The sequence below is a fragment of the Chiloscyllium punctatum genome, chromosome 28, assembly GCF_047496795.1.
Source record: "Chiloscyllium punctatum isolate Juve2018m chromosome 28, sChiPun1.3, whole genome shotgun sequence".
In the NCBI taxonomy this organism is placed as follows: domain Eukaryota; kingdom Metazoa; phylum Chordata; class Chondrichthyes; order Orectolobiformes; family Hemiscylliidae; genus Chiloscyllium; species Chiloscyllium punctatum.
The window spans coordinates 8526081-8549434 of NC_092766.1; the positions used below are offsets into that span (position 1 = coordinate 8526081).

Below are 23354 nucleotides of genomic sequence, written 5' to 3' on the forward strand. Positions count from 1 at the left end.
ACTGACCCCGGAGTTAGAGAGAGGGGAGATCAACCAGGGTTCCTGCTCCTGATCACTAACCACTGCCCCCTGAGTTAGAGAGAGGGGAGATCAACCAGGGTTCCTGCTCCTGATCACTAACCACTGCCCCCGGAGTTAGAGAGAGGGGAGATCAACCAGGGTTCCTGCTCCTGATCACTAACCACTGACCCCGGAGTTAGAGAGAGGGGAGATCATCCAGGGTTCCTGCTCCTGATCAGTAACCACTGACCCCGGAGTTAGAGAGAGGGGAGATCAACCAGGGTTCCTGCTCCTGATCACTAACCACTGACCCCGGAGTTACAGAGAGGGGAGATCATCCAGGGTTCCTGCTCCTGATCACGAACCACTGCCCCCGGAGTTACAGAGAGGGGAGATCATCCAGGGTTCCTGCTCCGGATCACTAACCACTGACCCCGGAGTTAGAGAGAGGGGAGATCATCCAGGGTTCCTGCTCCTGATCACTAACCACTGACCCCTGAGTTACAGAGAGGGGAGATCATCCAGGGTTCCTGCCCCTGATCACTAACCACTGCCCCCTGATTTACAGAGAGGGGAGACCATCCAGGGTTCCTGCTCCTGATCACTAACCACTGCCCCCTGAGTTAGAGAGAGGGGAGATCATCCAGGGTTCCTGCTCCTGATCACTAACCACTGACCCCTGAGTTACAGAGAGGGGAGATCATCCAGGGTTCCTGCCCCTGATCACTAACCACTGCCCCCTGATTTACAGAGAGGGGAGATCATCCAGGGTTCCTGCTCCTGATCACTAACCACTGACCCCGGAGTTAGAGAGAGGGGAGATCAACCAGGGTTCCTGCTCCTGATCACTAACCACTGACCCCGGAGTTAGAGAGAGGGGAGATCAACCAGGGTTCCTGCTCCTGATCACTAACCACTGCCCCCTGAGTTAGAGAGAGGGGAGACCAACCAGGGTTCCTGCTCCTGATCACTAACCACTGACCCCGAGTTACAGAGAGGGGAGACCAACCAGGGTTCCTGCCCCTGATCACTAACCACTGCCCCCTGAGTTACAGAGAGGGGAGATCATCCAGGGTTCCTGCTCCTGATCACTAACCACTGACCCCGAGTTACAGAGAGGGGAGACCAACCAGGGTTCCTGCTCCTGATCACTAACCACTGACCCCGGAGTTAGAGAGAGGGGAGATCATCCAGGGTTCCTGCTCCTGATCACTAACCACTGACCCCGGAGTTACAGAGAGGGGAGATCAACCAGGGTTCCTGCTCCTGATCACTAACCACTGACCCCGGAGTTAGAGAGAGGGGAGATCATCCAGGGTTCCTGCTCCTGATCACTAACCACTGCCCCCGGAGTTAGAGAGAGGGGAGATCATCCAGGGTTCCTGCTCCTGATCACTAACCACTGACCCCGGAGTTAGAGAGAGGGGAGATCAACCAGGGTTCCTGCTCCTGATCACTAACCACTGACCCCTGAGATACAGAGAGGGGAGATCATCCAGGGTTCCTGCTCCTGATCACTAACCACTGACCCCGAGTTACAGAGAGGGGAGACCAACCAGGGTTCCTGCTCCTGATCACTAACCACTGACCCCGGAGTTAGAGAGAGGGGAGATCATCCAGGGTTCCTGCTCCTGATCACTAACCACTGACCCCGGAGTTAGAGAGAGGGGAGATCAACCAGGGTTCCTGCTCCTGATCACTAACCACTGACCCCGGAGTTAGAGAGAGGGGAGATCATCCAGGGTTCCTGCTCCTGATCACTAACCACTGCCCCCGGAGTTAGAGAGAGGGGAGATCATCCAGGGTTCCTGCTCCTGATCACTAACCACTGCCCCCGGAGTTAGAGAGAGGGGAGATCATCCAGGGTTCCTGCTCCTGATCACTAACCACTGACCCCTGAGATACAGAGAGGGGAGATCATCCAGGGTTCCTGCTCCTGATCACTAACCACTGACCCCGGAGTTACAGAGAGGGGAGATCATCCAGGGTTCCTGCTCCTGATCACTAACCACTGCCCCCTGAGTTAGAGAGAGGGGAGATCAACCAGGGTTCCTTCTCCTGATCACTAACCACTGACCCCGGAGTTACAGAGAGGGGAGATCAACCAGGGTTCCTGCTCCTGATCACTAACCACTGACCCCGGAGTTAGAGAGAGGGGAGATCATCCAGGGTTCCTGCTCCTGATCACTAACCACTGCCCCCTGAGTTAGAGAGAGGGGAGATCAACCAGGGTTCCTGCTCCTGATCACTAACCACTGACCCCGGAGTTAGAGAGAGGGGAGATCATCCAGGGTTCCTGCTCCTGATCACTAACCACTGACCCCTGAGTTACAGAGAGGGGAGATCATCCAGGGTTCCTGCTCCTGATCACTAACCACTGACCCCGGAGTTAGAGAGAGGGGAGATCAACCAGGGTTCCTGCTCCTGATCACTAACCACTGACCCCGGAGTTAGAGAGAGGGGAGATCATCCAGGGTTCCTGCTCCTGATCACTAACCACTGACCCCGGAGTTAGAGAGAGGGGAGATCATCCAGGGTTCCTGCTCCTGATCACTAACCACTGACCCCTGAGTTACAGAGAGGGGAGACCAACCAGGGTTCCTGCTCCTGATCACTAACCACTGCCCCCTGAGTTAGAGAGAGGGGAGACCAACCAGGGTTCCTGCTCCTGATCACTAACCACTGACCCCGGAGTTAGAGAGAGGGGAGATCAACCAGGGTTCCTGCTCCTGATCACTAACCACTGACCCCTGAGTTACAGAGAGGGGAGATCAACCAGGGTTCCTGCTCCTGATCACTAACCACTGCCCCCGGAGTTAGAGAGAGGGGAGATCATCCAGGGTTCCTGCTCCTGATCACTAACCACTGCCCCCGGAGTTAGAGAGAGGGGAGATCATCCAGGGTTCCTGCTCCTGATCACTAACCACTGCCCCCGGAGTTAGAGAGAGGGGAGATCATCCAGGGTTCCTGCTCCTGATCACTAACCACTGCCCCCTGAGTTACAGAGAGGGGAGATCAACCAGGGTTCCTGCCCCTGATCACTAACCACTGCCCCCTGAGTTAGAGAGAGGGGAGACCAACCAGGGTTCCTGCTCCTGATCACTAACCACTGACCCCGGAGTTAGAGAGAGGGGAGATCAACCAGGGTTCCTTCTCCTGATCACTAACCACTGCCCCCTGAGTTAGAGAGAGGGGAGATCAACCAGGGTTCCTTCTCCTGATCACTAACCACTGACCCCGGAGTTAGAGAGAGGGGAGATCAACCAGGGTTCCTGCTCCTGATCACTAACCACTGACCCCGGAGTTAGAGAGAGGGGAGATCATCCAGGGTTCCTGCTCCTGATCACTAACCACTGACCCCGGAGTTAGAGAGAGGGGAGATCATCCAGGGTTCCTGCTCCTGATCACTAACCACTGACCCCTGAGTTACAGAGAGGGGAGCTCATCCAGGGTTCCTGCTCCTGATCACTAACCACTGACCCCGGAGTTAGAGAGAGGGGAGATCATCCAGGGTTCCTGCTCCTGATCACTAACCACTGACCCCGGAGTTACAGAGAGGGGAGATCATCCAGGGTTCCTGCTCCTGATCAGTAACCACTGCCCCCTGAGATACAGAGAGGGGAGATCATCCAGGGTTCCTGCTCCTGATCACTAACCACTGACCCCGGAGTTAGAGAGAGGGGAGATCAACCAGGGTTCCTTCTCCTGATCACTAACCACTGCCCCCTGAGTTAGAGAGAGGGGAGATCAACCAGGGTTCCTTCTCCTGATCACTAACCACTGCCCCCTGAGTTACAGAGAGGGGAGATCATCCAGGGTTCCTGCTCCTGATCACTAACCACTGACCCCGGAGTTACAGAGAGGGGAGATCATCCAGGGTTCCTGCTCCTGATCACTAACCACTGACCCCGGAGTTACAGAGAGGGGAGATCATCCAGGGTTCCTGCTCCTGATCACTAACCACTGCCCCCTGAGTTAGAGAGAGGGGAGATCAACCAGGGTTCCTTCTCCTGATCACTAACCACTGCCCCCTGAGTTACAGAGAGGGGAGATCATCCAGGGTTCCTGCTCCTGATCACTAACCACTGCCCCCTGAGTTAGAGAGAGGGGAGATCAACCAGGGTTCCTGCTCCTGATCACTAACCACTGACCCCGGAGTTAGAGAGAGGGGAGATCATCCAGGGTTCCTGCTCCTGATCACTAACCACTGACCCCGGAGTTAGAGAGAGGGGAGATCATCCAGGGTTCCTGCTCCTGATCACTAACCACTGCCCCCTGAGTTACAGAGAGGGGAGATCAACCAGGGTTCCTGCTCCTGATCACTAACCACTGACCCCGGAGTTAGAGAGAGGGGAGATCATCCAGGGTTCCTGCTCCTGATCACTAACCACTGACCCCGGAGTTAGAGAGAGGGGAGATCATCCAGGGTTCCTGCTCCTGATCACTAACCACTGACCCCTGAGTTACAGAGAGGGGAGATCATCCAGGGTTCCTGCTCCTGATCACTAACCACTGACCCCGGAGTTAGAGAGAGGGGAGATCATCCAGGGTTCCTGCTCCTGATCACTAACCACTGACCCCGGAGTTACAGAGAGGGGAGATCAACCAGGGTTCCTGCTCCTGATCACTAACCACTGACCCCGAGTTACAGAGAGGGGAGACCAACCAGGGTTCCTGCTCCTGATCACTGACCACTGACCCCGGAGTTAGAGAGAGGGGAGACCAACCAGGGTTCCTGCTCCTGATCACTAACCACTGACCCCGGAGTTACAGAGAGGGGAGATCATCCAGGGTTCCTGCTCCTGATCACTAACCACTGACCCCTGAGTTACAGAGAGAGGAGATCAACCAGGGTTCCTGCTCCTGATCACTAACCACTGACCCCGGAGTTACAGAGAGGGGAGATCATCCAGGGTTCCTGCTCCTGATCACTAACCACTGACCCCTGAGTTAGAGAGAGGGGAGATCATCCAGGGTTCCTGCCCCTGATCACTAACCACTGACCCCGGAGTTAGAGAGAGGGGAGATCAACCAGGGTTCCTGCTCCTGATCACTAACCACTGACCTCTAGGTTAGCGAGAGGGGAGATCAACCAGGGTTCCTGCTCCTGATCACTAACCACTGACCTCTAGGTTAGCGAGAGGTGAAATCAGCTAGGGTTCCTGCTCCTGATCACTAACCACTGACCTCTAGGTTAGCGAGAGGTGAAATCAGCTAGGGTTCCTGCTCCTGATCACTAACCACTGACCTCTAGGTTAGCGAGAGGTGAAATCAGCTAGGGTTCCTGCTCCTGAACACTCCCCTTGGGTTAGGCTGCACCTCTCTGTCTGGATGAGTGCAGCTCCAACAATATGAAGGTACCATGAACAAAGACAAGACAGACACAATTAACCGGAGGGCCTTGGGCAGTGTTGTGGAACTGACAGACCGAGGGGTTCAGGTACAGAATTCTTTGAAGTTTGCATCAAGTTTGCACCTAGTTTGGGTGGGAGATTTGTTTGTGTGGTTCGGGAGGGTTTAAACTAGTTTGACAAGGGTTTGGGAGCCAGAGCTACGTATCTGAGAGGGGGGGGGGTAGTCGTTGATGGGACAGTGACAGGATGTAGTGAATCTATCAGGAAGGTTTTCACTGAACCAAAGGGATGGGTTAAAGTGTGTCTGATCTAACGCAAGGTGTGTGTGAAATAAGAGCGATGAACTTAGAGCATGGATCAGTACTTGATGTTGTGGCTGGAACGGATACGTGGGTGTCACGGGGGCAGGAACGGTTGCTTGATGTTGCAGGGTTTAGGACCTTTAAAAAGAACAGGGAGAACGCAAAAAGAGGAGGGGGTGTAGCATTGTTCATCAAAGAGTGCATCACAGCTACAGAAACGCATAAGTCCCTGAACAGGAAAAGATTGGAAGGATATTGGCCAAATGCAGGCAGGAGGGACTCGTTTAGTTTGGGATTATGTTTGGCATGGACTGGTTGAACCGAATGGTCTGTTTCCATGCTGTATGATTATGACTAAGAGGTTTGACACCATCCAGGACAAAATTGAAAAATGTGTTGCTGGAAAAGCACAGCAGGTCAGGCAGCATCAAAGGAGCAGGAGAATCGACGTTTCGGGCATAAGCCCTTCTTCACTGCTTCTTTGATGCTGCCTGCACTTTTCCAGCAACACATTTTTCAGCTCTGATCTCCAGCATCTGCAGTCCTCACTTTCTCCTACCATCCAGGACAAAACAACCCGTTTGATTGGTATTACATCCACGAGTAAACACTCCTTCTATCACTGCTGTTCAGTTGCAGCAGTGTGTATGATCTACAAGATGCACTGCAGAAATTCACCAGTGCTCTTTATAGAGAACTTTCCAAACACATGTCCACTACAACCTGGAAGGCTAAGGACAGCACATATACGTAACACCACGATCTGCAAATCCCCCACCGAGCCACTTCCCATCCTGACCTGGAAAGACAATGCTGTTCCTTCCGTGTCACTGGGTGAAAATCCTGGAAGCCCCTCTTGAATAGCATCGTCAGCCTCCCTGCAGCACAGGAGGTCACTGTACAAGAAGCAGCTAACCACACCTTCTCAACGGCACTTCGGGATGGGTAACAAACGGTGGTCAGCCAGCAACACTTACAATCTATTCATTAATTCTAAAAAGGGGAAATCAGCCAGGGATCCTGAGCACTGCACAAAAAGCTGATACATAAGGACAGCACGAGTCATCAAGAGTGGCTAGTTGGAGCAAAGTTTGGTGATGAGACAGACTGCCAAAGTTTAGCGCGAGGGTAGGTTATTGGTTGGGTGAGGTTTGTCATGGTATAACACCAGGGGAATGGATTACACCAAAGAACTGTCTATGCTGAAAATTAGAAAGTAAAACAGGAACTGGTGGGAAACTACAGCAGGTCCGGGCAGCATCTGTGCAGAAAAAGCACAGGAAATGATTTGGGTCCAAGAACATTGCTTCCAAACTGAGAGCTGAGTTCTCCCAGAAATGTTTGTTTTTGGTACTGTATAAGTGTGGACAGGTCGGTCCCTGTATAACACTGGGGTACAGTACTGGTGGGGACAGGTCTGTCACTGTATAGTACTGGTGGGGACAGGTCTGTCCCTGTATAACACTGGGGTACAGTACAGGTGGGGACAGGTCTGTCCCTGTATAACACTGGGGTACAGTACTGGGGTGGGGACAGGTCTGTCACTGTATAACACTGGGGTACGGTACTGGTGGGGACAGGTCTGTCCCTGTATAACACTGGGGTACAGTACTGGTGGGGGCAGGTCTGTCCCTGTATAACACTGGGATACAGTACTGGTGGGGACAGGTCTGTCACTGTATAACACTGGGGTATACTACTGGTGGGGACAGGTCTGTCCCTGTATAACACTGGGGTACAGTACTGGGGTGGGGACAGGTCTGTCAGTGTATAACACTGGGGTACAGTACTGCTGGGGACAGGTCTGTCACTGTATAACACTGGGGTACAGTACTGGTGGGGACAGGTCTGTCCCTGTATAACACTGGGGTACAGTACTGGTGGGGACAGGTCTGTCCCTGTATAACACTGGGGTACAGTACTGGGGTGGGGACAGGTCTGTCACTGTATAACACTGGGGTACGGTACTGGTGGGGACAGGTCTGTCCCTGTATAACACTGGGGTATAGTACTGGTGGGGACAGGTCTGTCCCTGTATAACACTGGGGTATAGTACTGGTGGGGACAGGTCTGTCCCTGTATAACACTGGGGTACAGTACTGGGGTGGGGACAGGTCTGTCACTGTATAACACTGGGGTACGGTACTGGTGGGGACAGGTCTGTCCCTGTATAACACTGGGGTACAGTACTGGTGGGGATAGGTCTGTCACTGTATAACACTGGGGTATACTACTGGTGGGGACAGGTCTGTCCCTGTATAACACTGGGGTACAGTACTGGGGTGGGGACAGGTCTGTCAGTGTATAACACTGGGTACAGTACTGCTGGGGACAGGTCTGTCACTGTATAACACTGGGGTACAGTACTGGTGGGGACAGGTCTGTCCCTGTATAACACTGGGGTACAGTACTGGTGGGGACAGGTCTGTCACTGTATAACACTGGGGTACGGTACTGGTGGGGACAGGTCGGTCCCTGTATAACACTGGGGTACAGTACTGGTGGGGACAGGTCTGTCACTGTATAACACTGGGGTAGGGTACCAGTGGGGACAGGTCTGTCACTGTATAACACTGGGGTACAGTACTGGTGGGGACAGGTCTGTCCCTGTATAACCCTGGGGTACGGTACCGGTGGGGACAGGTCTGTCCCTGTATAACAATGGGGTACGGTACTGGTGGGGACAGGTCTGTCACTGTATAACACTGGGGTACAGTACTGGTGGGGACAGGTCTGCATAACACTGGGGTACAGTACTGGTGGGGACAGGTCTGTATAACACTGGGGTACAGTACTCGTGCCTACAGGTCTGTCACTGTATAACACTGGGTTACAGTACTGGGGTGGGGACAGGTCTGTCAGTGTATAACACTGGGGTACAGTACTGCTGGGGACAGGTCTGTCACTGTATAACACTGGGGTACAATACTGGGGTGGGGACAGGTCTGTCAGTGTATAACACTGGGGTACAGTACTGGTGGGGACAGGTCTGTCACTGTATAACACTGGGGTACAGTACTGGTGGGGACAGGTCTGTCCCTGTATAACACTGGGGTACAGTACTGGTGGGGACAGGTCTGTCACTGTATAACACTGGGGTACGGTACTGGTGGGGACAGGTCGGTCCCTGTATAACACTTGGGTACAGCACTGGTGGGGACAGGTCTGTCACTGTATAACACTGGGGTACGGTACCGGTGGGGACAGGTCTGTCACTGTATAACACTGGGGTACAGTACTGGTGGGGACAGGTCTGTCACTGTATAATACTGGGGTACGGTACCGGTGGGGACAGGTCTGTCCCTGTATAACACTGGGGTACAGTACTGGTGGGGACAGGTCTGTTTAACACTGGGGTATAGTACTGGTGGGGACAGGTCTGTCCCTGTATAACACTGGGGTACAGTACTGGTGGGGACAGGTCAGTCACTGTGTAACACTGGGGTACAGTACTGGTGGGGACAGGTCTGTCCCTGTATAACACTGGGGTACAGTACTGGTGGGGACAGGTCTGTCCCTGTATAACACTGGAGTACAGTACTGGTGGGGACAGGTCTGTCCCTGTACTACACTGGGGTACAGTACTGGTGGGGAAAGGTCTGTATAACACTGGGGTACAGTACTGGTGGGGACAGGTCTGTATAACACTGGGGTACAGTACTGGTGGGGACAGGTCTGTATAACACTGGGGTACAGTACTGGTGGGGACAGGTCTGTATAACACTGGGGTACAGTACTGGTGGGGACAGGTCTGTCCCTGTATAACACTGGGGTACACTACTGGTGGGGACAGGTCTGTATAACACTGGGGTGCAGTACTGGTGGGGACAGGTCTGTCCCTGTGTAACACTGGGGTACAGTACTGGTGGGGCCAGGTCTGTCACTGTATAACACTGGGGTACAGTACTGGTGGGGACAGGTCTGTCCCTGCATAACACTGGGGTACAGTATTGGTGGGGACAGGTCTGTCACTGTATAACACTGGGGTACAGTACTGGTGGGGACAGGTCTGTCCCTGTATAACACTGGGGTACAGTACTGGGTGGGGACAGGTCTGTCCCTGTATAACACTGGGGTACAGTACTGGTGGGGTTTGGTCTGTCCCTGTATAATACTGGGCTACAGTACTGGTGGGGACAGGTCTGTCCCTGTATAACACTGGGGTACAGTACTGGTGGGGACAGGTCTGTCGCTGTATAACACTGGGGTACAGTACTGGTGGGGACAGGTCTGTCACTGTATAACACTGGGGTACAGTACTGGGTGGGGACAGGTCTGTCCCTGCATAACACTGGGGTACAGTACTGGTGGGGTTTGGTCTGTCCCTGTATAACACTGGGGTACAGTACTGGTGGGGACAGGTCTGTCCCTGTATAACACTGGGGTACAGTACTGGTGGGGACAGGTCTGTCCCTGTATATCACTGGGGTACGGTACTGGTGGGGACAGGTCTGTCCCTGTATAACACTGGGGTACAGTACTGGTGGGGACCGGTCTGTCACTGTATAATCCTGGGGTACAGTACTGGTGGGGACAGGTCTGTCCCTGTATAACACTGGGGTACAGTACTGGGTGGGGACAGGTCTGTCACTGTATAACACTGGGGTACAGTACTGGTGGGGTTTGGTCTGTCCCTGTATAACACTGGGGTACAGTACTGGTGGGGACAGGTCTGTCCCTGTATAACACTGGGGTACAGTACTGGTGGGGACAGGTCTGTCCCTGTATATCACTGGGGTACGGTACTGGTGGGGACAGGTCTGTCCCTGTATAACACTGGGGTACAGTACTGGTGGGGTTTGGTCTGTCCCTGTATAACACTGGGGTACAGTACTGGTGGGGACAGGTCTGTCCCTGTATAACACTGGGGTACAGTACTGGTGGGGACAGGTCTGTCCCTGTATATCACTGGGGTACGGTACTGGTGGGGACAGGTCTGTCCCTGTATAACACTGGGGTACAGTACTGGTGGGGACCGGTCTGTCACTGTATAACCCTGGGGTACAGTACTGGTGGGGACAGGTCTGTCCCTGTATAACACTGGGGTACAGTACTGGGTGGGGACAGGTCTGTCACTGTATAACACTGGGGTACAGTACTGGTGGGGACAGGTCTGTCCCTGTATAACACTGGGGTACAGTACTGGTGGGGACAGGTCTGTCCCTGTATAACACTGGGGTACAGTACTGGTGGGGACAGGTCTGTCCCTGTATAACACTGGGGTACAGTACTGGGTGGGGACAGGTCTGTCACTGTATAACACTGGGGTACAGTACTGGGTGGGGACAGGTCTGTCCCTGTATAACACTGGGGTACAGTACTGGTGGGGGCAGGTCTGTCACTGTATAACACTGGGGTACAGTACTGATGGGGTTTGGTTTGTCCCTGTATAACCCTGGGGTACAGTACTGGTGGGGACAGGTCTGTCTCTGTATAACACTGGGGTACAGTACTGATGGGGTTTGGTTTGTCCCTGTATAACCCTGGGGTACAGTACTGGTGGGGACAGGTCTGTCAGTGTATAACCCTGGGGTACAGTCCTGGTGGGGACAGGTCTGTCCCTGTATAACCCTGGGGTACAGTACTGGTGGGGACAGGTCTGTCACTGTATAACACTGGGGTACAGTACTGGTGGGGACAGGTCTGTCACTGTATAACACTGGGGTACGGTACTGGTGGGGACGGGTCTGTCGCTGTATAACACTGGGGTACAGTACTGGTGGGGACAGGTCTGTCCCTGTATAACCCTGGGGTACAGTACTGGTGGGGTTTGGTCTGTCCCTGTATAACACTGGGGTACGGTACTGGTGGGGACAGGTCTGTCACTGTATAACACTGGGGTACGGTACTGGTGGGGACAGGTCTGTCCCTGTATAACACTGGGGTACAGTACTGGTGGGGACAGGTCTGTCACTGTATAACACTGGGGTACAGTACTGGTGGGGACAGGTCTGTCACTGTATAACACTGGGGTACAGTACTGGTGGGGACAGGTCTGTCGCTGTATAACACTGGGGTACAGTACTGGTGGGGACAGGTCTGTATAACACTGGGGTACAGTACTGGTGGGGCTTGGTCTGTCCCTGTATAACCCTGGGGAACAGTACTGGTGGGGTTTGGTCTGTCCCTGTATTACAGTGTAGACAGGTCTATGGGATAGTAGAGGTAGGGTTCGGCCTATCAGTGTTGAACACCTGAAAGTGTAAGTTCCTCTCTCTGTCCCAATAATTGTGTTCCAGTTAGTGTCGGCCGTTGTGGAATACGGTGGGAAACGAAGCCGGGGAAGTGACCTTGTCACCACAAAGGATGCTGTTGCTATCACCAAGCAGTTCTTCAAAGGATTGAAGGTACAAGTGTGACAGGGACCCTCCCCCTCGGTGTGACTGACCCCCGCCCCCTCGGTGTGACAGGGACCCTCCCCCTCGGTGTGACAGGGACCCTCCCCCTCGGTGTGACAGGGACCCTCACTCTCGGTGTGACTGACCCCTGACCCTCGGTGTGACAGGGACCCTCCCCCTCGGTGTGACAGGGACCCTCCCTCTCGGTGTGACAGGGACCCTCCCCCTCGGTGTGACTGACCCCCGCCCCCTCGGTGTGACAGGGACCCTCCCCCTCGGTGTGACAGGGACCCTCACTCTCGGTGTGACTGACCCCTGACCCTCGGTGTGACAGGGACCCTCCCCCTCGGTGTAACAGGGACCCTCCCCCTCGGTGTGACAGGGACCCTCCCCCTCGGTGTGACAGGGACCCTCCCCCTCGGTGTGACTGGCCCCTGACCCTCGGTGTGACAGGGACCCCTCACCCTCGGTGTGACAGGGACCCTCCCCCTCGGTGTGACAGGGACCCTCCCCCTCGGTGTGACTGACCCCTGACCCTCGGTGTGACAGGGACCCTCCCCCTCGGTGTGACAGGGACCCTCCCCCTCGGTGTGACAGGGACCCTCCCCCTCGGTGTGACTGACCCCTCCCCCTCGGTGTGACACGGACCCTCCCCCTCGGTGTGACAGGGACCCTCCCCCTCGGTGTGACAAGGACCATCCCCCTCGGTGTGACTGACCCCTCCCCCTCGGTGTGACTGACCCCTCCCCCTCGGTGTGACACGGACCCTCACCCTCGGTGTGACAGGGACCCTCCCCCTCGGTGTGACAGGGACCCTCCCCCTCGGTGTGACTGGCCCCTCCCCCTCAGTGTGACTGGCCCCTGACCCTCGGTGTGACAGGGACACTCACCCTCGGTGTGACTGACCCCTGACCCTCGGTGTGACAGGGACACTCACCCTCGGTGTGACAGGGACCCTCCCCCTCGGTGTGACAGGGACCCTCCCCCTCGGTGTGACAGGGACACTCACCCTCGGTGTGACTAACCCCTGACCCTCGGTGTGACAGGGACCCTCCCCCTCGGTGTGACACGGACCCCCCCCTCGGTGTGACAGGGACCCTCCCCCTCGGTGTGACTGGCCCCTGACCCTCGGTGTGACAGGGTCACTCACCCTCGGTGTGACTGACCCCTCACCCTCAGTGTGACTGGCCCCTGACCCTCGGTGTGACAGGGACCCTCCCCCTCGGTGTGACTGACCCCTCACCCTCAGTGTGACTGGCCCCTGACCCTCGGTGTGACAGGGACCCTCACTCTCGGTGTAACTGACCCCTCACCCTCAGTGTGACTGGCCCCTGACCCTCGGTGTGACAGGGACCCTCCCCCTCGGTGTGACAGGGACCCTCACTCTCGGTGTGACAGGGACCCTCCCCCTCGGTGTGACTGGCCCCTGACCCTCGGTGTGACAGGGACCCTCCCCCTCGGTGTGACTGACCCCTCACCCTCAGTGTGACTGGCCCCTGACCCTCGGTGTGACAGGGACCCTCCCCCTCGGTGTGACAGGGACCCTCACTCTCGGTGTGACAGGGACCCTCCCCCTCGGTGTGACTGGCCCCTGACCCTCGGTGTGACAGGGACCCTCCCCCTCGGTGTGACTGACCCCTCACCCTCAGTGTGACAGGGACCCTCCCCCTCGGTGTGACAGGGACCCTCCCCCTCGGTGTGACAGGGACCCTCCCCCTCGGTGTGACAGGAACCCTGACCCTCGGTGTGACTGACCCCTCCCCCTCGGTGTGACAGGGACCCTCCCCCTCGGTGTGACAGGGACCCTCCCCCTCGGTGTGACTGGCCCCTGACCCTCGGTGTGACAGGGACCCTCCCCCTCGGTGTGACAGGGACCCGCCCCCTCAGTGTGACACGGACCCCTCACCCTCGGTGTGACTGGCCCCTGACCCTCGGTGTGACAGGGACCCTCACTCTCGGTGTGACTGGCCCCTGACCCTCGGTGTGACTGGCCCCTCACTCTCGGTGTGACAGGGACCCTCACTCTCGGTGTGACAGGGACCCTCACTCTCGGTGTGACAGGGACCCTCCCCCTCGGTGTGACAGGGACCCTCCCCCTCGGTGTGACAGACCCCCCCCCCCGGGTGTGACAGGGACCCTCCCCCTCGGTGTGACTGACCCCTGACCCTCGGTGTGACAGGGACCCTCCCCCTCGGTGTGACAGACCCCCCCCCCCGGGTGTGACAGGGACCCTCCCCCTCGGTGTGACAGGGACCCTCCCCCTCGGTGTGACAGGGACCCTCCCTCTCGGTGTGACAGGGACCCTCCCCCTCGGTGTGACTGACCCCCGCCCCCTCGGTGTGACAGGGACCCTCCCCCTCGGTGTGACAGGGACCCTCACTCTCGGTGTGACTGACCCCTGACCCTCGGTGTGACAGGGACCCTCCCCCTCGGTGTGACAGGGACCCTCCCTCTCGGTGTGACAGGGACCCTCCCCCTCGGTGTGACAGGGACCCTCCCCCTCGGTGTGACTGGCCCCTGACCCTCGGTGTGACAGGGACCCCTCACCCTCGGTGTGACAGGGACCCCTCACCCTCGGTGTGACAGGGACCCTCCCCCTCGGTGTGACAGGGACCCTCCCCCTCGGTGTGACTGACCCCTGACCCTCGGTGTGACAGGGACCCTCCCCCTCGGTGTGACAGGGACCCTCCCCCTCGGTGTGACAGGGACCCTCCCCCTCGGTGTGACTGACCCCTCCCCCTCGGTGTGACACGGACCCTCCCCCTCGGTGTGACAGGGACCCTCCCCCTCGGTGTGACAAGGACCCTCCCCCTCGGTGTGACTGACCCCTCCCCCTCGGTGTGACTGACCCCTCCCCCTCGGTGTGACACGGACCCTCACCCTCGGTGTGACTGGCCCCTCCCCCTCGGTGTGACAGGGACCCTGCCCCTCGGTGTGACTGGCCCCTCCCCCTCAGTGTGACTGGCCCCTGACCCTCGGTGTGACAGGGACACTCACCCTCGGTGTGACTGACCCCTGACCCTCGGTGTGACAGGGACACTCACCCTCGGTGTGACAGGGACCCTCCCCCTCGGTGTGACAGGGACCCTCCCCCTCGGTGTGACAGGGACACTCACCCTCGGTGTGACTAACCCCTGACCCTCGGTGTGACAGGGACCCTCCCCCTCGGTGTGACACGGACCCCCCCCCTCGGTGTGACAGGGACCCTCCCCCTCGGTGTGACTGGCCCCTGACCCTCGGTGTGACAGGGTCACTCACCCTCGGTGTGACTGACCCCTCACCCTCAGTGTGACTGGCCCCTGACCCTCGGTGTGACAGGGACCCTCCCCCTCGGTGTGACTGACCCCTCACCCTCAGTGTGACTGGCCCCTGACCCTCGGTGTGACAGGGACCCTCACTCTCGGTGTAACTGACCCCTCACCCTCAGTGTGACTGGCCCCTGACCCTCGGTGTGACAGGGACCCTCCCCCTCGGTGTGACAGGGACCCTCCCCCTCGGTGTGACAGGGACCCTCACTCTCGGTGTGACAGGGACCCTCCCCCTCGGTGTGACTGGCCCCTGACCCTCGGTGTGACAGGGACCCTCCCCCTCGGTGTGACTGACCCCTCACCCTCAGTGTGACTGGCCCCTGACCCTCGGTGTGACAGGGACCCTCCCCCTCGGTGTGACAGGGACCCTCACTCTCGGTGTGACAGGGACCCTCCCCCTCGGTGTGACTGGCCCCTGACCCTCGGTGTGTCAGGGACCCTCCCCCTCGGTGTGACTGACCCCTCACCCTCAGTGTGACTGGCCCCTGACCCTCGGTGTGACAGGGACCCTCCCCCTCGGTGTGACAGGGACCCTCCCCCTCGGTGTGACAGGAACCCTGACCCTCGGTGTGACTGACCCCTCACCCTCAGTGTGACAGGGACCCTCCCCCTCGGTGTGACAGGGACCCTCCCCCTCGGTGTGACTGGCCCCTGACCCTCGGTGTGACAGGGACCCTCCCCCTCGGTGTGACAGGGACCCGCCCCCTCAGTGTGACACGGACCCCTCACCCTCGGTGTGACTGGCCCCTGACCCTCGGTGTGACAGGGACCCTCACTCTCGGTGTGACTGGCCCCTGACCCTCGGTGTGACTGGCCCCTCACTCTCGGTGTGACAGGGACCCTCACTCTCGGTGTGACAGGGACCCTCACTCTCGGTGTGACAGGGACCCTCCCCCTCGGTGTGACAGGGACCCTCCCCCTCGGTGTGACAGGGACCCTCCCCCTCGGTGTGACAGACCCCCCCCCCGGGTGTGACAGGGACCCTCCCCCTCGGTGTGACTGACCCCTGACCCTCGGTGTGACAGGGACCCTCCCCCTCGGTGTGACAGACCCCCCCCCCCCCCGGGTGTGACTGGGACCCTCCCCTTCGGTGTGACAGGGACCCTCCCCCTCGGTGTGACAGGGACCCTCCCCCTCGGTGTGACAGACCCCCCCCCCCCCGGGTGTGACAGGGACCCTCCCCCTCGGTGTGACTGACCCCTGACCCTCGGTGTGACAGGGACCCTCCCCCTCGGTGTGACAGACCCCCCCCCGGGTGTGACTGGGACCCTCCCCTTCGGTGTGACAGGGACCCTCCCCCTCGGTGTGACTGACCCCTGACCCTCGGTGTGACAGGGACCCTCCCCCTCGATGTGATAGACCCCTGACCCTCGGTGTGACAGGAACCCTCCCCCTCGGTGTGACAGGGACCCTCCCCCTCGGTGTGACTGACCCCTGACCCTCGGTGTGACAGGGACCCTCCCCCTCAGTGTGACAGGGACCCTCCCCCTCGGTGTGACAGGAACCCCGCCCCCTCGGTGTGACACGGACCCTCCCCCTCGGTGTGACAGGGACCCTCCCCCTCGATGTGACTGACCCCTGACCCTCGGTGTGACAGGGACCCTCACCCTCGGTGTGACAGGGACCCTTCCCCTCGATGTGATGGCCCCCCCCCCCCCTCGGTGTGACAGGGACCCTCCCCCTCGATGTGATAGACCCCCCCCCCCTCGGTGTGACAGGGACCCTCACCCTCGGTGTGACAGGGACCCTCCCCCTCGATGTGATAGACCTCCCCCCCTCGGTGTGACAGGGACCCTCCCCCTCGATGTGATAGACCCCCCCCCTCGGTGTGACAGGGACCCTCACCCTCGGTGTGACAGGAACCCCGCCCCCTCGGTGTGACAGGGACCCTCCCCCTCGATGTGATAGACCCCCCCCCCCCTCGGTGTGACAGGGACCCTCCCCCTCGATGTGATAGACCCCCCCCCTCGGTGTGACAGGGACCCTCCCCCTCGGTGTGACAGGAACCCCGCTCCCTCGGTGTGACAGGGACCCTCACCCTCGGTGTGACAGGGACCCTCCCCCTCGGTGTGACTGACCCCTGACCCTCGGTGTGACAGGGACCCTCCCCCTCGGTGTGACAGGGACCCTCACCCTCGGTGTGACAGGGACCCTCCCCCTCGATGTGATAGACCCCTCACCCTCGGTGTGACAGGGACCCTCACCCTCGGTGTGACAGGGACCCTCCCCCTCGATGTGATAGACCCCTCACCCTCGGTGTGACAGGGACCCTCCCCCTCGGTGTGACTGACCCCTCCCCCTCGGTGTGACTGACCCCTGACCCTCGGTGTGACAGGGACCCTCCCCCTCGATGTGATAGACCCCCCCCCCCCTCGGTGTGACAGGGACCCTCCCCCTCGGTGTGACAGGGACCCTCCCCCTCGGTGTGACAGGGACCCTCCCCCTCGGTGTGACAGGGACCCTCACCCTCGGTGTGACAGGGACCCTCACCCTCGGTGTGACTGACCCCTGACCCTCGGTGTGACAGGGACCCTCCCCCTCGGTGTGACAGGAACCCTGACCCTCGGTGTGATTGACCCCTGACCCTCGGTGTGACAGGGACCCTCCCCCTCGGTGTGACAGGAACCCTGACCCTCGGTGTGACTGACCCCTGACACTCGGTGTGACAGGGACACTCACCCTCGGTGTGACAGGGTCACTCACCCTCGGTGTGACAGGAACCCTGACCCTCGGTGTGACTGACCCCTGACCCTCGGTGTGACAGGGACCCTCCCCCTCGTTGTGACTGACCCCTGACCCTCGGTGTGACAGGGACCCTCCCCCTCGGTGTGACAGGGACCCTCCCCCTCGGTGTGACAGGGTCCCTCCCCCTCGGTGTGACAGGGACCCTCCCCCTCGGTGTGACTGACCCCTCCCCCTCGGTGTGACAGGGACCCTCCCCCTCGGTGTGACAGGGACCCTCCCCCTCGATGTGACTGACCCCTGACCCACGGTGTGACAGGGTCCCTCCCCCTCGGTGTGACAGGGTCCCTCCCCCTCGGTGTGACAGGGTCCCTCCCCCTCGGTATGACAGGGTCCCTCCCCCTCGGTATGACAGGGACCCTCCCTCTCGGTGTGACTGACCCCTCCCCCTCGGTGTGACTGCTCCCTCCCCCTCGGTGTGACTGCTCCCTCCCCCTCGGTGTGACTGACCCCTCCCCCTCGGTGTGACTGACCCCTCCCCCTCGGTGTGACTGACCCCTGACCCTGGGTGTGACTGACCCCTGACCCTGGGTGTGACGTACCCCGACCCTGGGTGTGACTGACCCCTGACCATTGGTGTGACTGACCCCGACCCTCGGTGTGACAGGGACCCTCCCCCTCGGTGTGACAGGGACCCTCACCCACGGAGTGACTGACCCCTGACCCTTGGTGTGACTGACCCCTGACCCTTGGTGTGACTGACCCCTGACCCTCGGTGTGACTGACCCCTGAGGAGATGCTGTAGGATTGACCAAGGGGAGGACAGTAACCTGGTGCCTTCTGTGTACAGGGAATTGAAAATGTCTACACCCAACACCAGCCCCTGCTGCAGGACAGCCTGGACCAGCTCATTAAAGGGAAGCTGAGGGACAGTCAGTACCCATACCTTGGACCGAGTACACTGCGAGACCGGTAAAGGGAGGCTGCTGGGGGTGGGGGGTGGGTGGGGGGGGAAACACCACACTGGGAACAGGCCTGCACATCGCTCATCGCTCTCCACACTGACTGGACAGGGAGGGGAACCCCATACCCCAGAGAGAGAGAGAGAGAGAGGGTCAGCCCCTTCAGGAGGGGGAGGGGAACCCCATACCCCAGAGAGAGAGAGAGAGAGAGGGTCAGCCCCTTCAGGAGAGGGAGGGAGACCCTGTACCCCAGAGAGAGAGAGAGAGAGAGAGGGTCAGCCCCTTCAGGAGAGGGAGGGAGACCCTGTACCACAGAGAGAGAGAGAGAGAGAGTCAGCCCCTTCAGGAGAGGGAGGGAGACCCCGTACCCCAGAGAGAGAGAGAGAGAGAGTCAGCCCCTTCAGGAGGGGGAGGGGAACCCTGTACCCCAGAGAGAGAGGGTCAGCCCCTTCAGGAGGGGGAGGGGAACCCTGTACCCCAGAGAGAGAGAGTCAGCCCCTTCAGGAGGGGGAGGGAGACCCCGTACCCCAGAGAGAGAGAGAGAGAGAGTCAGCCCCTTCAGGAGGGGGAGGGGAACCCTGTACCCCAGAGAGAGAGAGAGAGTCAGCCCCTTCAGGAGGGGGAGGGAGACCCCTTACCCCAGAGAGAGAGAGAGAGTCAGCCCCTTCAGGAGAGGGAGGGGGACCCCGTATCCCAGTGAGAGAGAGTCAGCCCCTTCAGGAGGGGGAGGGAGACCCTGTACCCCAGAGAGAGAGAGAGAGTCAGCCCCTTCAGGAGAGGGAGGGAGACCCTGTACCCCAGTGAGAGAGGGTCAGCCCCTTCAGGAGGGGGAGGGAGACCCCGTACCCCAGAGAGAGAGAGTCAGCCCCTTCAGGAGGGGGAGGGAGACCCCATACCCCAGTGAGAGAGAGTCAGCCCCTTCAGGAGGGGGAGGGAGACCCTGTACCACAGAGAGAGAGAGAGAGAGAGTCAGCCCCTTCAGGAGGGGGAGGGAGACCCTGTACCCCAGAGAGAGAGAGAGAGTCAGCCCCTTCAGGAGGGGGAGGGAGACCCCGTACCACAGAGAGAGAGAGAGAGAGTCAGCCCCTTCAGGAGGGGGAGGGAGACCCCGTACCCCAGAGAGAGAGAGTCAGCCCCTTCAGGAGGGGGAGGGAGACCCTGTACCACAGAGAGAGAGAGTCAGCCCCTTCAGGGGGGGGAGGGAGACCCTGTACCCCAGTGAGAGAGAGAGAGAGTCAGCCCCTTCAGGAGAGGGAGGGAGACCCTGTACCACAGTGAGAGAGGGTCAGCCCCTTCAGGAGGGGGAGGGAGACCCTGTACCCCAGTGAGAGAGAGAGAGTCAGCCCCTTCAGGAGAGGGAGGGAGACCCTGTACCACAGTGAGAGAGAGTCAGCCCCTTCAGGAGGGGGAGGGAGACCCTGTACCCCAGAGAGAGAGAGTCAGCCCCTTCAGGAGAGGGAGGGAGACCCCATACCCCAGTGAGAGAGAGTCAGCCCCTTCAGGAGGGGGAGGGAGACCCCATACCCCAGTGAGAGAGAGTCAGCCCCTTCAGGAGAGGGAGGGAGACCCCATACCCCAGTGAGAGAGAGTCAGCCCCTTCAGGAGGGGGAGGGGGACCCTGTACCCCAGAGAGAGAGAGAGAGAGAGAGTCAGCCCCTTCAGGAGGGGGAGGGGGACCCCGTACCCCAGTGAGAGAGGGTCAGCCCCTTCAGGAGAGGGAGGGAGACCCTGTACCCCAGTGAGAGAGAGTCAGCCCCTTCAGGAGAGGGAGGGAGACCCTGTACCCCAGTGAGAGAGAGTCAGCCCCTTCAGGAGGGGGAGGGAGACCCTGTACCCCAGAGAGAGAGAGTCAGCCCCTTCAGGAGAGGGAGGGAGACCGCGTACCCCAGTGAGAGAGGGTCAGCCCCTTCAGGAGAGGGAGGGAGACCCTGTACCCCAGTGAGAGAGGGTCAGCCCCTTCAGGAGGGGGAGGGAGACCCTGTACCCCAGTGAGAGAGAGAGAGAGAGTCAGCCCCTTCAGGAGGGGGAGGGAGACCCCGTACCCCAGTGAGAGAGAGTCAGCCCCTTCAGGAGGGGGAGGGGGACCCCGTACCCCAGTGAGAGAGATTCAGCCCCTTCAGGAGGGGGAGGGAGACCCTGTACCCCAGAGAGAGAGAGTCAGCCCCTTCAGGAGGGGGAGGGAGACCCCGTACCCCAGAGAGAGAGAGAGAGAGAGTCAGCCCCTTCAGGAGGGGGAGGGGAACCCTGTACCCCAGAGAGAGAGAGTCAGCCCCTTCAGGAGGGGGAGGGGGACCCTGTACCCCAGTGAGAGAGAGAGAGAGAGTCAGCCCCTTCAGGAGGGGGAGGGAGACCCCGTACCCCAGAGAGAGAGAGAGAGAGAGTCAGCCCCTTCAGGAGGGGGAGGGAGACCCCGTACCCCAGTGAGAGAGAGTCAGCCCCTTCAGGAGGGGGAGGGGGACCCTGTACCCCAGTGAGAGAGAGAGAGAGAGAGTCAGCCCCTTCAGGAGGGGGAGGGAGACCCCGTACCCCAGTGAGAGAGAGAGAGAGAGTCAGCCCCTTCAGGAGGGGGAGGGAGACCCCGTACTCCAGAGAGAGAGAGAGAGAGAGTCAGCCCCTTCAGGAGGGGGAGGGAGACCCCGTACCCCAGAGAGAGAGAGAGAGTCAGCCCCTTCAGGAGGGGGAGGGAGACCCCGTACCCCAGAGAGAGAGAGAGAGTCAGCCCCTTCAGGAGGGGGAGGGAGACCCCGTACCCCAGAGAGAGAGAGAGAGTCAGCCCCTTCAGGAGAGGGAGGGGGACCCTGTACCCCAGAGAGAGAGAGAGAGAGAGTCAGCCCCTTCAGGAGGGGGAGGGAGACCCCGTACCCCAGAGAGAGAGAGAGAGAGAGTCAGCCCCTTCAGGAGGGGGAGGGAGACCCTGTACCACAGTGAGAGAGAGAGAGAGAGTCAGCCCCTTCAGGAGGGGGAGGGAGACCCCGTACCCCAGAGAGAGAGAGAGAGAGAGTCAGCCCCTTCAGGAGGGGGAGGGAGACCCCGTACCCCAGAGAGAGAGAGAGAGAGAGTCAGCCCCTTCAGGAGGGGGAGGGAGACCCCGTACCCCAGAGAGAGAGAGAGAGAGAGTCAGCCCCTTCAGGAGAGGGAGGGGGACCCTGTACCCCAGAGAGAGAGAGTCAGCCCCTTCAGGAGGGGGAGGGAGACCCTGTACCCCAGTGAGAGAGGGTCAGCCCCTTCAGGAGGGGGAGGGAGACCCTGTACCCCAGAGAGAGAGAGAGAGAGTCAGCCCCTTCAGGAGGGGGAGGGAGACCCTGTACCCCAGAGAGAGAGAGAGAGAGAGTCAGCCCCTTCAGGAGGGGGAGGGAGACCCTCTACCCCAGAGAGAGAGAGAGAGAGAGTCAGCCCCTTCAGGAGGGGGAGGGAGACCCCGTACCCCAGTGAGAGAGGGTCAGCCCCTTCAGGAGAGGGAGGGAGACCCTGTACCCCAGAGAGAGAGAGAGAGAGAGTCAGCCCCTTCAGGAGGGGGAGGGAGACCCTGTACCCCAGTGAGAGAGAGAGAGAGTCAGCCCCTTCAGGAGGGGGAGGGAGACCCTGTACCCCAGTGAGAGAGGGTCAGCCCCTTCAGGAGAGGGAGGGAGACCCTGTACCCCAGTGAGAGAGGGTCAGCCCCTTCAGGAGAGGGAGGGAGACCCTGTACCCCAGTGAGAGAGGGTCAGCCCCTTCAGGAGAGGGAGGGAGACCCTGTACCCGAGTGAGAGAGAGTCAGCCCCTTCAGGAGGGGGAGGGGGACCCCATACCCCAGAGAGAGAGAGAGTCAGCCCCTTCAGGAGGGGGAGGGGGACCCCATACCCCAGAGAGAGAGAGAGTCAGCCCCTTCAGGAGGGGGAGGGGGACCCCATACCCCAGAGAGAGAGAGAGTCAGCCCCTTCAGGAGGGGGAGGGAGACCCTGTGCCCCAGAGAGAGAGAGTCAGCCCCTTCAGGAGGGGGAGGGGAACCCCATACCCCAGTGAGAGAGAGAGAGAGAGTCAGCCCCTTCAGGAGGGGGAGGGAGACCCTGTACCCCAGAGAGAGAGAGAGAGTCAGCCCCTTCAGGAGAGGGAGGGAGACCCCATACCCCAGAGAGAGAGAGAGAGTCAGCCCCTTCAGGAGGGGGAGGGAGACCCCATACCCCAGAGAGAGAGAGAGAGTCAGCCCCTTCAGGAGGGGGAGGGAGACCCTGTGCCCCAGAGAGAGAGAGTCAGCCCCTTCAGGAGGGGGAGAGAGACCCTGTACCCCAGTGAGAGAGGGTCAGCCCCTTCAGGAGGGGGAGGGGAACCCCATACCCCAGAGAGAGAGAGTCAGCCCCTTCAGGAGGGGGAGGGGAACCCCATACCCCAGAGAGAGAGAGTCAGCCCCTTCAGGAGGGGGAGGGAGACC

General features: G+C 59.7%; 1 protein-coding gene across 2 annotated transcripts in view; it reads left to right on the forward strand.

The window, feature by feature from the left end:
* Positions 1-23354, forward strand: part of vps45 (vacuolar protein sorting 45 homolog) — a 149025-nt gene that overhangs the window by 69231 nt on the left and 56440 nt on the right. For both annotated transcript variants that reach the window (XM_072548854.1, XM_072548855.1), the window contains exons 12-13: positions 11896-12003; positions 18835-18956. In XM_072548854.1, coding sequence (XP_072404955.1) covers positions 11896-12003; positions 18835-18956 — 230 coding nt within the window. The remainder of the gene's footprint in view (positions 1-11895; positions 12004-18834; positions 18957-23354) is intronic.